Source organism: Culex pipiens, chromosome 3 (genome assembly GCF_016801865.2).
Source record: "Culex pipiens pallens isolate TS chromosome 3, TS_CPP_V2, whole genome shotgun sequence".
NCBI lineage: Eukaryota > Metazoa > Arthropoda > Insecta > Diptera > Culicidae > Culex > Culex pipiens.
In genome coordinates this window covers 52,649,189-52,666,164 of record NC_068939.1, presented here as the reverse complement: position 1 = coordinate 52,666,164, position 16,976 = coordinate 52,649,189, and the positions used below count along the sequence as shown (strand labels likewise).

The window sequence follows — 16,976 nt, the reverse complement described above, 5'->3', positions numbered from 1 at the left end:
TTGGTTGTGTTTTTATGTTGAAAGTATTTTCTATATTTTATGTAAAAATAAGAATGCAGAATTTTTTGTCCAGCCCAGACTATGTCTCTAGTCATAGTTTATTCAACTTAAATGATGATGGCATCATTCTATTGCAGAAAACTGTGAAAAACTTGCCAAATTTTGAAAAAGTTACCTAAAAGAGTCAACTAATAAGGCAAATGGTTTTGATGGGAGACGGTTGAATCAGCCAAATACTATCAAAAATAAAAAGAATCTAAAAAAAAACATAAATCGAACAACAAAAACTTGAAACACGAAAATTCAAGTTTTTAGTAGATCAAAGATGCTCATAGTTATCTCCTGGACACGAAAAAATAGATATAAAAAATCGAATAAAAAATTTGGACATTAAAGGGATGACGGTTTTTATAAATGTTTAAAAGATCTAAAAAAATCGCGAGTTTTAAATTAAATTCGAACACGAAAAGTTTTCAAGCAATTCCATTTGACAAAAGAGCCTAAACCGAAAAATAATTCTCCAATTGGGCTTAAATTGTTTCTGGGGGTTCCCTGACCGAAATAGTTAGACCCGTATTTTTTTTTGCTATAAAGTCATCTACGCCGTATTAGGATGGTCTGAAAATTGCCATTTTCTTAAATTTTAGCAAAAACCAATTAAAACCCATAATAATATGACGAAAACGGAAAAAATCGTTATTTTTTCACTAAAACTGAGATAGCTTTAAAATTTGTGATGTTTGTTTGTGTACCAAAATTTTCATAATTCTAAATACTAAATTTTCGTACTTAAAAGACGCAAATTGGAAGTTACATTTTTTTGAAAAAAGTGGTTTTTGCAAAAATCTACGAAAATGACAATTTTTGAGACCACCCTTAAACGGTGTAGATCACCCTAATGGCCAATCAAAATAATACAGGTCTAATTATTTTGGCCAAAGAACCCAAAAAAATCAGATGGATGTGCTGTACAGTAAAGACTCGATTTTGCGAAGGTTTGTATGGAACTTCGAATAATCGAATCACGACAATTTTTTGCGTATATTTTATTTTCTTACTTTAAACATCAAATTCGAATTCTGTGGCCACGTTTAAGTCAAATTTGAATGGTTGATTGTCGATAAAATTAAAAATGTTTTTTTTTCAATGTTTTATCACCGCCATCTTATGTTTTATTATTCTTAATCATATACTTATGCTCAACAATCAATAATATCAACAAAATCAACAAAAAATGTTTTGCAAATTAATGCTATTTTAGGTGTCCATTCCTTTTAACATTTGTTAAGTTAGAGAATTTTCACGATTTCGTAGACAGCGTGAAATTTGTGAAATTTGGAAATTTCCACTAAATCCCTTGAAATTAAACAATTTTCAAAATAAATGCTTCAATGTTTACAAAATTCAGTGAATGTTTCTTCCAAATCTTTTTGTTAAAATTATATTAGTTTTTAATTGAAAAGCGTGATTAAACTATTTGAAGATTAAAAAAAAACACTAAAACATAAGGGTTTCATCATTACAACCACAAATAAACGCTATGAAAACCTAATTTATGTAAATAAGATGCAATCAAATAAAAAAAAAAAAAATTTTGGAATTGTCTAGTTATAATAAAATTCAATGGATAGGATGATTCATGTAATTTTTTTTTGGCTAGTGAAGACTGTTAAATTTTATTTTGATCTGGATTAAACAATAATTATGTTCATGATTTTGATTTGGATTGCCTTGCCTTTATCAAGACATATAATTCCTTGAAATTTATTTTTAAAACGAATATTTTAATGCCCTGAAATCAAATTAAAATATTATCTGTGAAAATTTCCTATGATTTAATCTAAGAAACATTAAAGGTTTTAAGATTTTCGTTCCTAAGATAAAATCACACAAATATTAAGGACAAATAGGTCACCTAAAAATCACACAATTTTAAAATTAAATTATTCGCGAAGTTTTACTTATCTATGTATTCGAAAAAGACATTTAAAAAGTATTGTTTTATCGAGACTTACTTATAAAAGGGCATTCTTTTATTTATTTTTTCTAAATTGCATGAATTCTTATAAGGGTAAACCAATAATGCAAAATGGTTTCTTTATACACATATAAAAATGTTATAAAATGATTTCGTGGAAATTAGCTCTTTTCAACCTTTAAAGCATTTTTTTACATTCCCGTTTTTATTTTATAAATAACAAAATTAAGGAAAATAACTACTCCAGCTTCTCCTACGCCTTGCACATCAACTAGCGTAAAAGTACTCCATCGTGTCCCGTTCCAACAGCTGTAGATTCGAATCTCATTAAAGAAGAGGGTGGCAGTGGCAAGGGTTACACAAAGTTTGGTGTATGTACTCGACAAACACATTTACACACACACACAAAGATACATACTTACACGGCATAACTGAATAATTAGCAAGTAACGTAAAATCAGATTTAAATAATCCTTCTCAAAGTGAGACAGAGAGAGAGAGAGAGTGAGGTGGAGAGCATAGTTTGTCTTTTTCCTTATGCTTGGCTGCGCGATTCCACCGTGAAGGGGTGCCATTGTGAAGTGGGAGGAAGAAGGGGGGTGTTAGTTGCAGTTTGCACACATCAACCTCCGCGTCCGCTCCCTCCGCTCCTTGGCTTAGCATAAAATAATAGTACAGCAGCTTAAAAAGGTGACGTCTGGGGGGAGTAAACCACGGCTCATGGGATATTCAAGAGAGCAGGGGAGGAAACGAAACTTTGCTTTGTACAATAAAATTTAATTAAAGTTGCTGCCGGGGTGCAGATCATTTGACAGAAGGGGGCCTGACTCTGTGCCCTCCACCCGGCAAAACGAAGCTCGTTATGAGAGATTTTCACCGGGAAAGGTATGCAAACGAAACAGCAGCTGGTGCAATTGAAACTGATGCTGCTACTGTCTGTGATGTGCTTTTTGAGGTGGAAGGTGCGATATTAGCAAGGACAGTTTTAAGTGATTTTTAATTGTTGAAAATGGGATGAAAGATTAGGGCTCGGATTGTAGGTCGACAGGTTTAAAAAAAATATATTGATCTAACTGTTGTTTACCCGGGCAGACGGTAAAAACAAAATTTATGCCATTTCAATAAAAAACATTGTTAAAATAACAGAAAGTGTTATGGAATCTTCATGAAAAAAACATTTTTGCATAAGGTTTTAAAAACAGTTAGAGCAAGCCTCCCCGAATTGCGGAAATGGACTTTATTTGTATTTTTGATATGGCCTTCCTTATGACCAAAGAAGCCATTTTGTGTCATTGGTTCACCCATATAAGGCTCCATGCAATTTTGGCAGCTGTCGATTTAAATATGATACGCAAATATTTGTAAATCTGTATCTCTTGAAAGAATTACTTATAAATTGGGTATCTTTGGCAATGCTTCAGGTATTCATGAGGACTATTTAGAAAAATAGATAGACGGTAACTTTATTAAGCATTTTTACATAAACTTTTTTAAACAAAAGCTTTATTTTCCAAAATTCAGTACATCTTCAAAAGAAAAAAAAAAGTTTGAATCTTTTACATAATCTTTAAACATCTTCAAACTTTTACTTAGTACATAATTTTTAATAACCAATTTTACAAATTGATTTAAAATTAATTTCATGTAAGATTCAGTCCTAGAGCAATTTATGGAAAAATAATAACATTTTAAAAAATCGAGTAGCTTAGGAAATTCTCTATAATGTTCGATGTTGAGCTTTCAATTCGGACAATTAGTTGGTACAGCTTTGCAATGTTTAACTTATTATTAAACTAAGGTAGATGACACTAAGCATCTCATAAGACTTTATTTTTTAAATGAAGATATATCGGAAACTGTCGGATCCTTCGGATTTTCAATATTAAAATGAAACTTTTTCGAAACTTTCCAATCTTTCAAAACATAAAAATTCTTCCAAACTTAAGGCTAGATTTTAAATTTAAAACAAAGTCGGAAGGATCAATAATCTCACAAATTAGTAAAATACACTTTTTTTTTACAAAATTTAAGCATTAAGAGTGAGAGCCTCTTAATGCTTACATTTTGTGAAAAAATGTTTTTTTTTATGTTTACAAGTCAAAAATTTATATTTATAGGAAACTTTTTTTCATAATAAAAAAACTAAGCATTTTTCTAAAAAAATCTGATGATATATTTTTTTATATTTTGAAATAACTCCAATAACAGATTCTATTACATCCTGAGCTCTAGCGCAAACGTTGCCTTTTTAATTCCCTTAAGTATATAAAAAAATAGAAAAATATGTTTTTTTTTTTTGAGAATTCACCTTGAAGCGATAAAGAGTCAAATAAAGAATCATGATTGTTCTCCGTGTACCTTTTTTCTGAAAAGTCCCAACCATCCAATCGTTTTATAAATTTGTAATCTTTGCAAGACTGTATCTCACCAATTATCCGGTGTCTAAAGTCCAAGAAAAGAATTATTGATATATTTGTCAGCACTATTTTAATAAAATCAAAATATTCCAATGTTTACATTTAATTGGGCTATAAATGAGGCTATAGGCTTGAAAATTATTGGTTTTATAAAAAAAGTCAAATACTTTTCGATTGAAAATTTGATTTAACATCAGAAACTTAAGTTTAAAAAAATATTTTAAGTATGATTTCTATCAAAAAAAAAAAACATTGTTTTAGATCTTTGCTTGGCGGAAAAATGTGGGTTTTTGTCCCTAAACACATATCAAAATTTTCAAACAAAAAAAAAATATTCATTTTGTTTAAAGGAGTTTTGGCGAAAAAAAATTAAAGATCAAAATCTTTCGATTTTCGCAAAAATCCTCACAATATTTTTTTCTAAGATCGTTTGTGATAGATCCTTAATATAACAGATTTTCGAATATTTACGTGCTATTTTTGTATGGACAGCTGCCAAAATTGAATGGGTGAACCAACGACACAAAATGGCTTTTCTGGTCATAGGGAAGCTCCAACAACGTCTGCGCCAATGCAAAAAAGACTCAAAAATATAAAAAAAATCAGAATGTTTAAAAAGTATGTACATTATTTAAAGTATGACAGAAACCTTGTACAAATAGACATCCTTGAGTGATTCAAAATATAATTTGAATTGAATATAAAGTTACTATTCTAAATAAAATGTACTTAAACAAAATTGTGCAAGCTTTTAATTTATCTAAATGTCAATATATTAGTAAAAATGTTGTTTTGGTTTCCTCCTAGCAACCTGCCATTAAGGCCAAAAGCATTCAGACTTTCTATTTTATTTTTTTTTGTTTTGGTGGATCAAACTTACTTTTGCTCAGGTATTTAAAAACTTAAGCTTTATAGAAAACCTAGACAACGCATAAATTAATGTATTAATATCTTTGAATAACAAATAAAAACTAAAAAAATCATTTTGTGAAAACGCACAGAAAGACCACCCGAAATTCCTCCCAAAATTATTTATGCCCAAAGCATGCCCATCTGCCCGGTGGCCATTAAATCCAACGTCACATACACCGGCCCACAGGCCGGATCTGGCTCCTGCTGGCCTAATTAGGGTGGCGGAAGAAAAAAGTATGGCTGGAAGTGGTCAGCAGCAGAAGGGGAGGGGCGTGAAAAATTACAATGTAAAATTGCACTCTTTTAATCCACCGCACGTGAGAGAGCAGAAGCAGAAGAAGAGCACACATTTTCGCCTTCATGATGGCCGTATTTCTGGGGGCAACATTTACGACCTCCACTCGAGACGGGTTGGATGATTGGGGGTGGGTAAATTTTCCAAGGGAAAATTCTCCGGCACTGGCAAATGGTTGTAATTGTTGCTATTTCATTGCCATAAATTTTCTTTATTTTATTTCGTTTCTCGCACAGCCGAACGAACCATCGTTGGGTTTGTTAGGAAGTTTCACAAAATTTTCAAGGAAATAGTAATTGAGAAAAGTGATTGTTTCATGACACAGATAGATTCAAACATTTTTGAGTAAAGAAAAAACAGCTGAAACAAAAATTCAACAAAAAACCCCGAAAAAAATGAACCACTCTAAGCTTCAATTCCACAAATAGCCTCAACGGTCCCACGGCGGAGAATCGTCCAGACGTCCGGAAAACACGTACTCCACGATGGACGTCTCCGCAGTGGTGTGGCGCCAGGGTTGCGCGGGTTGCAGCGCAGCCGGCGCACTATCAGCCAAGTTTACAGTTGGCCGCGTCCGCGCTGGATCACCCCCAAAGAGAGGGCAAGGTTTTGTGTGAAAATGGCCAACTGGCCAAAGCATTTTCAAGTGCATCACGTTCCGGCGGTAATGTTTTGCCACACGATAATTGATTGCATTAAATTTAATTGAAGGGGAACTGCTGCTGGGTTTTTTGTTTCGTCGAGTGAGCAATTCTGGCAATCCTGGGCGAATTGGGTATCGATTGCAGAGGATGCAGTTTTGCGGATGTTTTCGATGGGTGGTTTGATTAGCTGGATGAGTTACAACCGTGTGGCTTTGGGGCGGGAGCTAGAACATGTGATTTGTAGTGCACTTGTCTGGGGTTGTTTTTCAATTGAAACGTGAGCAAAGTTTCAATTTGGCTTGATTAATTTTAGAATTGAAATCGACTGATACTTTTTAAACAAGCACTTGATTCAATTTCAGGCAAACAACTTTAATTTCAGCGTAACATGAATATCGTAAATAAAAATAGAAATTACCATCTAAATTTATGGTGGAAATGGTTTCGGATTGGTTACCAACTACTTAAACAATAACTCATTGCAATATTTCTCTTCGTTTCAATTAATTTAATTCGTTGTTTAAGCATTACTTGTGAGAAGTTACTATCCTAAGCCGAGATGTGGGCTACCTTTCAACAGCTGATCAATTCAATGTTGAGAACAGAATAAATCTCCTGAAGCAAACAAGTTACAAAATAACCTTCGAAATAACTTCATTTTAATATAAGTAACAAAAGGTGGAAAATTTCACACAGATTTTAAGTGTATTAGACCGTTGCAAATATTTTTTTAAGTTTCTGTCCTTCGGCTCTGCCCAAAGTTGAACGGTGGGGGGGGGGGGGGAATGGTTGGGTCAAAAAAAAAAAAATATCGATGCATTGAAGGAATTTATTTTCTCGAAAAAAAAAAACTTTTCTTGGGACTGTACATTGCTATTTCATTAAAATTTAAAATGTCTTCAAAGGAGTTGAAACATGCTAAATATGGTTATATACGCAAGAAAACGGCCTTGCTATTTTTTCAAAATATATATTTAAAAAAAGTATTTTATACAAAAAAAATTGATATAGTTGAATAGTTGAACATCGTTTGTTACCCAAATGAGGAATTTAAACATTTTACAATTAAAATTTATTGTAGTTATCTTATTGAAAATTTTGAGTCGGTTGATACTCATATTGTTATTGTGAGTTATAAAATTTCGAGTATTTTCCAAAATAAGCAACTACCTGTTTTTGCAAATTGACGTTTTATCCTAATTTTGTATTGTATTTTGAAAAGTGCTATTTAAATATTAGAAAATTTATATCTTGAGAAGTGATCTTCTGATCGATATGGTGTCTCCGGAATGTTGTAGATCATGATTAACACAATTCAAAAAAAGAACTCTGATATTTTGATACTTTTCAAATTAAATTTTTATCACAAATATTCGATTTTTACAAACATTCCCGCAATTTTTTTTTTTTTTTATTTATGATTTGCAACAAAAAGTGCAAAAAGTCATAACGGACTTTTATTTTTCATTTAGTTATATTTTTTCAAAAAGTTAAAAATGTTGTGGTTATTTTTGGAAAGTAAAAGCTTGCACAACACATTTTTGGATGTAAAATTGAATTTGGTAACAATTTTTTTTGTTTATATATACATGTTCTAGTACATGCCACCTTAGTATATATATTTTTTTTTTCAGAAATACAATATTTTTTTAAATGGTGTCCAGCGTCGTCCATATCTGATAAAAACATAGTTCGAAATTCGAGAAACATCAAATTATTTTAAATAAGCCTTCTTAAATGCCAAGTCATGATTTTAAGAATTATATATAAAAAAGCGAAGACTAAGAAAATTTCATACAAGTTTCAAGTTTTAACATTAAAAATTGAAAAAATATTTTCAAAAATTTCATCGATTTAAAATTGAGGGCAGAGATAAATAAAGATTATTAATAATAAAAAAAGATGTTTTGACAGTTTCAACATAGAAACTGCACTAGAAAACAGTGCATTTCGTCAAAAAACGGAAAGGCGTTGAAAATAGATGTAGTTGGATCGTTTTTTTGACTACAATATTGTTTATTCATAGAACTCAAAGATTATCAAGCCAAAATTAAATTCTGTTTCCTTTATTTTCTTATTTTTTAAGAAAGGCAAAACAAAAACAATAATGAAACAAAAATCAATTGAATAATTGAAAATTAAATACAGTTTTGTATTGGTTAACTCTAGAGAAGCATCAAACAAATCTTTTTTTGCCTTTCTTACAAAAGAAAGGTTAAAGGTTTGCTTTTGGAAAAACGCTTTTCTCAGAAATCTTAAAAAATCGTACACGGCAAGGATTCGTCCCAGGAAAAAATCCTATTAATAAATTGAAGGTTTAGATGCGCTCTTTCGATTGAATTTTGGCCCGAAACCCTGATCTGATTTTTAAGAGCTCTTTTACTGAAATACATGAGCGATGTCTGTATCCGCTCTTAAAAATTTGTGTCTTCCATCACTGGAAAACTGCTTTTAAAACCAATTTTTATTTAAACAATTTTTATATTTCAGATCTGTAGCCGTGGGGTCGGAGACGAACATTTTATTTTTCGATTCACAATTTTCAACCAGTAAATGTGGTCAAAGCCATTTTTAAGAGGTATTTTTTGGACTATTTTACAGATAACCGTGTCAAATTAAACGAATTCAGTTTCAAACAAAAAACCCTTCGAAAACATGCGCCATAAACTGCTTGGGCCAAAAATTTGAAGCTTTTTCAAAGTTTATTTCCAGAAATATCACCTGATTAGTGTTTTTCGTCTTACTTTTACCCTATTTTTTCCTATTCAATTTTTGGTTTTATACAAAATCATATACTGAACATCAAATTCGAAGTCCCGGCTCGTTCTCGCTCCAAAACTCGGCAAGTCGTCAATTCGAAGCTTCAACGCCAGCGCTTTTACGCTGCGCGTGAATGCGTTCTTTCTGGCTTCTCATAATAGATCGACAAAGTGCAATAGCGATACATATTTTTTAAGTTAATCATAGACTAACATTAAAGACTGAGTACCTTTTATTTTTTTCTGATAAAGTCAATCCAACATGTTTTCTTAATTAAATTTAAATATCTTGCGACAAATAATGTACCTCTGAAATTAAAAAAAAATGGCATTCGAGGTTCAGCCTAAACAGATTCGAAGCTTTAGGTAAAATTCTCACTGGGTGGTTTCATTATGTTTCTGAAAAATTGCACCAATATTTTTCTCGGAGTTTCATCATTTTGTAAGAAAGGCTCTATTTCACCTCTGGTGATATTAAATCGGGTTTTTGTGTTCAGAATTAAAAATAAAATATTAAATTAGAGAAAATCCAAAAAGAAATCATTAAAATTTGAAAATTTTTTGTTTGTTTTTGCGTTTTCGGAAAATATGCTTTGAGGTATTTTTTCAAATTATTTACATTTACTTTAATTTTATTTCAATATCATCCACTTACAGTCTATATTTCCTTAATAAATCAGAGGACAAACATCCAAAATTGCAATTTGCTGTATGGGACTGAGATATAAGGAGTTGAATATTAGAGGGTTCAAAAATCAATCTCACTGTGTTGGCCAAATTATCTGATTTCTCGATTTCAAATCAGTTTTGGGTTCATCATGAAAAACAATTTTTCGTAACCTATCTGCAAAAAAAAAAAAACATATTGAATAAATTTATGTTTTTTTTATTTGCAAACAAATAAATTCTTATAATTTTAATATTCAAATTATCAAGTTTTCAACTTCCTCTTACACTTCAATGTGCACTTTAACAAATCCATTCCACCCTCCAACAAATCAGTTTAAGGTCTCAAGTTCTTGGGCAAACTTTTTCCCCAATTCAAACAGCTTCCAGAGATTCCATCACACTCGAAACAAAAACATTTCCTTTTTCCTCCACGTGTAGGTCGCCTCCTTTAAGCTGAACCTTCCAAGAGAGAGAGAAAGGTTTGACCTTTTTCTTTTCCTGGCACTTGGAAAATCCCGATCCCGATTTGAAGAGACGATTGCTGCAAAATTCTTCAGACAGTGACTTTCTGGTCCTGTTTAAACAGAAAAGTTTTCGGGGGAGTCTAAACCATCGGAATCATCTTCAAACGTGATGAATCATTTCACGCAATCTGGGACTTTTCTTTTTCCTGGAAGGAGGTGGGTTTGGAAAAACAAATTTTCCTGTTGGGGGAGGGACGGGGGGTTGAAAGCACCCGGCTGGAACCGAATCAATTTATTTCGGATGCCAATTGGGGTGTGTAAACACACTGCAAGATCATAAAGAGAGGGAAAATTGGGATTGGAGGAGCCTTTTGGTTAAAAGATTGGCCAAGAAAAATCGAATCGAATTCGATCCCATTTCCATCTGTTTGGAAAGCTCACATTTTTTCCCGCACCCAAACTGTCTCTTTAGTCAAGCGGAACGACCTCTCGCTCTGCTTTTATTTTTACTCCTTAAGATACTGTGGGAAGAGTTGGATGATTTCTTGGGGGAAAGTTCCAATTGAGTGAATTAAAATATGTTTCACAGTCGATTAGCTGCTGAATATATAAAATTCTCACTCCACCAAAAAACTCCTGAGGCGGCGATGTTCGCAAATCGGAAAAATGCAATAAATTTTATGTTTTGACTCGTCGCCATTCGCTTCGCCAAGTTTTGATTTCCTTGCTTCAGTTGACTCCCTTTTCTCTTTTTTTTTCCTCCTGACAAGAGAAAGTGGACTCGAGCAAACAAATAATTGAATTTTCCGCCATTTTCACAAGACGAAATTTTCACCATCACGCGCGCGTGTCCTGTCCACGTTTCCTGCTCCGAACTTCGATTGATTTGTTAGCTAGTGGAGCGAAACGTGCGGAAAAAGTCTGTGATGTTCGGAAGGAAAACTGGCGATGGAAGAAACAATCCAAGTGTAAAAGAACATGGACTCTGAAGAATTGGTTCGTTTTGGTTTACGGGTCTTTTCAATTAACCGAAGTAACAAACATGTTTTAATAATGTTTGTAATTTTGACAAAGAACTTTGTCCTAAGGTTTCTATACGTGGTGTCAATCCAAAATTTTCGCGAAGCGAAAACGTTACGTGACGAATTCCCCTCTCGGCAAATTTCCCCTCTTTTTGGTGCAAGCTGGTTGGATGAACGAACGTTTCCCAATCAGTCAATCGAGAGACGTGAGATTGATGTATCTAAAATCACCCCCACTCCACCTCATAATTTTCGGATCGTCGACGAGCCAACAAAACTCGGCTCGGTCGGTCCTAAAAATTCATTCTATTGCTGGACGTCGACGAGAACACATCAGAAGCAGATGGCCTGGTGGCCCGGTAGCAGACGGCCTGGAGGTCTGGGAGCAGATGGCTTGGAGGCAAGGACCAGCTAAGACATGGTAGTCGCGGGAGTCGATCATTGGAACTGGCCACCACCTGGACTGGAGTGGCCGGAGGCCCCAGGGATGTTCCGATGGGGGGACATTTTCCGGACCGTAAGAGTTGGGGCAATATGGGTATCAAACATTATGGTTTTTGATACTGGACATGAAATTTGACATTTCGGCAGTAGTGGCCACAACCCGGAGTGGCCGGAGGCCCCGCGGATGTTCCGGTAGGGGAACATTTGCCGGGCCGTAAGAGTTGGGGCAATATGGGTATCAAACTTTATGGTTTTTGCTACTGGACATGAAATTTGACATTTCGGCAGTAGTGGCCACAATCCGGAGTGGCCGGAGGCCCCGCGGATGTTCCGATGGGGGGACATTTGCCAGACCGTAAGAGTTGGGGCAATATGGGTATCAAACTTTATGGTTTTTGATACTGGATATGAAATTTGACATTTCAGCAGTAGTGGCCACAATCCGGAGTGGCCGGAGGCCCCGCGGATGTTCCGATGGGGGGACATTTGCCGGGCCGTAAGAGTTGGGGCAATATGGGTATCAAACTTTATGGTTTTTGCTACTGGACATGAAATTTGACATTTCGGCAGTAGTGGCCACAATCCGGAGTGGCCGGAGGCCCCGCGGATGTTCCGATGGGGGGACATTTGCCGAACCATAAGAGTAGGGGCAATATGGGTATCAAACTTTATGGTTTTTGATACTGGACATGAAATTTGACATTTCGGCAGTAGTGGCCACAACCCGGAGTGGCCGGAGGCCCCGCGGATGTTCCGGTAGGGGAACATTTGCCGGGCCGTAAGAGTTGGGGCAATATGGGTATCAAACTTTATGGTTTTTGCTACTGGACATGAAATTTGACATTTCGGCAGTAGTGGCCACAATCCGGAGTGGCCGGAGGCCCCGCGGATGTTCCGATGGGGGGACATTTGCCAGACCGTAAGAGTTGGGGCAATATGGGTATCAAACATTATGGTTTTTGATACTGGACATGAAATTTGACATTTCGGCAGTAGTGGCCACAACCCGGAGTGGCCGGAGGCCCCGCGGATGTTCCGGTAGGGGAACATTTGCCGGGCCGTAAGAGTTGGGGCAATATGGGTATCAAACTTTATGGTTTTTGCTACTGGACATGAAATTTGACATTTCGGCAGTAGTGGCCACAATCCGGAGTGGCCGGAGGCCCCGCGGATGTTCCGATGGGGGGACATTTGCCAGACCGTAAGAGTTGGGGCAATATGGGTATCAAACTTTATGGTTTTTGATACTGGATATGAAATTTGACATTTCAGCAGTAGTGGCCACAATCCGGAGTGGCCGGAGGCCCCGCGGATGTTCCGATGGGGGGACATTTGCCGGGCCGTAAGAGTTGGGGCAATATGGGTATCAAACTTTATGGTTTTTGATACTGGACATGAAATTTGACACTTCGGCAGTAGTGGCCACAATCCGGAGTGGCCGGAGGCCCCGCGGATGTTCCGGTAGGGGGACATTTGCCGGGCCGTAAGAGTTGGGGCAATATGGGTATCAAACTTTATGGTTTTTGCTACTGGACATGAAATTTGACATTTCGGCAGTAGTGGCCACAATCCGGAGTGGCCGGAGGCCCCGCGGATGTTCCGATGGGGGGACATTTGCCAGACCGTAAGAGTTGGGGCAATATGGGTATCAAACTTTATGGTTTTTGATACTGGATATGAAATTTGACATTTCAGCAGTAGTGGCCACAATCCGGAGTGGCCGGAGGCCCCGCGGATGTTCCGATGGGGGGACATTTGCCGGACCGTAAGAGTTGGGGCAATATGGGTATCAAACTTTATGGTTTTTGATACTGGACATGAAATTTGACACTTCGGCAGTAGTGGCCACAATCCGGAGTGGCCGGAGGCCCCGCGGATGTTCCGATGGGGGGACATTTGCCGAACCATAAGAGTAGGGGCAATATGGGTATCAAACTTTATGGTTTTTGATACTGGATATGAAACTTGACATTTCGGCAGTAGTGGCCACAATCCGGAGTGGCCGGAGGCCCCGCGGATGTTCCGATGGGGGGACATTTGCTGGACCGTAAGAGTTGGGGCAATATGGGTATCAAACTTTATGGTTTTTGCTACTGGACATGAAATTTGACATTTCGGCAGTAGTGGCCACAATCCGGAGTGGCCGGAGGCCCCTCGGATGTTCCGATGGGGGGACATTTTCCGGACCGTAAGAGTTGGGGCAATATGGGTGTCAAACTTTATGGTTTTTGATACTGGATATGAAATTTGACATTTCGGCAGTAGTGGTCACAATCCGGAGTGGCCGGAGGCCCCGGGGATGTTCCGATGGGAGGACATTTGCCGAACCATAAGAGTAGGGGCAATATGGGTATCAAACTTTATGGTTTTTGATACTGGATATGAAATTTGACATTTCGGCAGTAGTGACCACAATCCGGAGTGGCCGGAGGCCCCTCGGATGTTCCGATGGGGGGACATTTGCCGGACCGTAAGAGTTGGGGCAATATGGGTGTCAAACTTTATGGTTTTTGATACTGGATATGAAACTTGACATTTCGGCAGTAGTGGCCACAATCCGGAGTGGCCGGAGGCCCCGCGGATGTTCCGATGGGAGGACATTTGCCGAACCATAAGAGAAGGGGCAATATGGGTATCAAACTTTATGGTTTTTGATACTGGATATGAAATTTTACATTTCGGCAGTAGTGGCCACAATCCGGAGTGGCCGGAGGCCCGGGGATGTTCCGTAAAATATCCATATGTTCTGTCAAGAGTTGGGGTAATATGGGTATCAAACTTTATGGTTTTTGATACTGGATATGAAATTTGACATTTCGGCAGTAGTGGTCACAATCCGGAGTGGCCGGAGGCCCGGGGATGTTCCGAGGGGCGGGGGTACATTTGCCGAACCATAAAAGTAGGGGCAATATGGGTATCAAACTTTATGATTTTTGATACTGGATATGAAATTTGACATTTCAGCAGCAGTGGCCACAAACCGAAGTGGCCGGAGGCCCCTCGGATGTTCCGATGGGAGGACATTTGCCGAACCATAAGAGTTGGGGCAATATGGGTATCAAACTTTATGGTTTTTGCTAATGGACATGAAATTTGACATTTCGGCAGTAGTGGCCACAATCCGAAGTGGCCGGAAGCCACGGGGATGTTCCGATGGGGGGACATTTGCCGAACCATAAGAGTAGGGGCAAAATGGGTATCAAACTTTATGGTAATTATGAATCTAGTGAATCTTGGGAAATTTGGACCAGACAATGTAATCGAAAATTTCAACAACCATCTTGCAAAGTTCTTTGTCATACTGGTCATGTGTAACATAACCACCTGCACCTTTTTTAATTTAAATTTGTTAGCAAACTCAATGTTTTTTTTTCAAAACAACAGTTACAATAATATAAAAAAAGTAATTTTAAATAACTTTTGGACTCGACCTTCACCGATTTGGACCAAACTTGGAGGGAACGTTCATCTATTGACAGTAATCTAGTTAACAGAAATCCCAAGTTTGGTGCTGATTGAACCATCTCTCTATTTTTGGCACCGCCCTCTTTGTTGACGATTTTCTAAAAAACATTTTTTTCTTTTAATCATAACTTTGCAACTATTTGAGCAAAAGACTTTCTACAGGTTGCATTTTATAGAAAATTGTCCAAGGAATACGATAAAAATAAAATTTTAACCCTTAAATGCCCACTAAAATTATATTTTAACGTTTTAAGTATTCAAAATTCAGTTTTTACCAATTCCTTATATTTTTATTGTATTTTTATTTGTTTTATTTTATCACCCTCGTGTTCCTCGGACAATTTTACATAAAAATCAATGAAGATCTCAAACTAAAATGAACTATTGGCGAGATACAGCGATTTTACTGAACAAAGTTTGATTTTGCGCTGTTATAAATCATATTTATTTTCATTAAATGCCTGCTTGAAAAACAAAAATTAAAATGAAACATAATATTTAAACAAAATTTTCACAACATTTACTTAAGAAAGGAGATAAGGAACGGTCAAATAAAAAATATATTTTCAAAATCATGAATTTATCACAAAATGGAAAGCATATCAAAGATTGCAGTATTTCTTCTACCAAACAAATGTTTGGCTTTTTGTTTGTTGGGTAGGTTTTGCTAACCTTAAAAAAAATCCCTTATCATAAAAACACACAATAACCATCCAACCCCATCAAATATCAAATACACCTCTACACTTAAATAATAAATCCAACCACATAAAACAATCACGTCCACCAAACACCAACAATTTCTTCCAACTACTCTCATCCAAACTCAAAACAAAAATTCCTAAATCTCTAAAACTCCATTCCAACAATCTATTCTTACAAAAAAACTACTAACTAAAAAAACTCATAACCAAAAAATAACCTCATCTACTCCAACCCCCCAAAAAACCCCCATCAATATCAACCCAAACAATAAATATTATAAATATTCCCATACAACCCCCACACCCAAACACCACAAATCCCTTAACAACAAACTCAAACCAACCCCAAAACACCTCAAAAAAACCCTCTTCTCATCCCCAAATCAAACAAAAATATCATCAAACTAAAACCCTCCCCCCCAACCCTCACACATTCCTTTAAAATTAACTCCCCCATACCAAAAATCCAATCATCCTACACACTCAAACTTCCTCAAAACACATAAAACCCCACAACAACAATAAAACAAAAACACCCATCATCACTAAAATTCCACCAAAAAAACCACCAACCACCAACTCCAAAATTAAATCAACCCTTATTCCCATACAACACCCCCCCAAAAACTATACACAATCACAATCCCCCTATCCCACAACTCCCCTTATCCCCCCATATCCCATCAATCCTCCACCAAAATACTTAAAAACCTATAAAAAAAAATACAAAATATTACAAACCAAAACATAAATATCCAAATATCCAAAATATAAAATTAAACAATTAAATAAAAACAATCTAAAAATATCACCCCAAACTAAAACAAATAAAACCACCACCAACTCCCCAAATCAAATTTACCCCCCAAAACCAAACCCACCTAAACATCTTAATTTTATTAAAAAATAACAACCAAATACTAAAAAAATAATTCAATCCCCCACCCAACCTTCAAATAAAAAACACAATATTTTCTCATCCCCACCAAACCCCCCTAAACCACAAAAATCACATCTCCATAACTACCACCCCCCAACAAAAAACATACCCCCCTATAAACTCCAAATAAATTTACAACACCCACCTCTTAAATTATCAAAAAAAAATACCCACCCAATACACAACTCCCAATCTACATTAACATCTCAACACTCCCCCATATCAAACCCACTTCCCAACCCACAATCACCCCAAAACACCAA

At 36.2% G+C, this 16,976-nt stretch overlaps 1 protein-coding gene across 1 annotated transcript in view; it reads left to right on the top strand.

Moving 5' to 3' along the window:
• Positions 1-16,976, top strand: part of LOC120412892 (semaphorin-2A) — a 142,155-nt gene that overhangs the window by 61,415 nt on the left and 63,764 nt on the right. The window contains exons 4-5 of the mRNA XM_039573522.2: positions 5,218-5,244; positions 11,337-11,352. Coding sequence (XP_039429456.1) covers positions 5,218-5,244; positions 11,337-11,352 — 43 coding nt within the window. The remainder of the gene's footprint in view (positions 1-5,217; positions 5,245-11,336; positions 11,353-16,976) is intronic.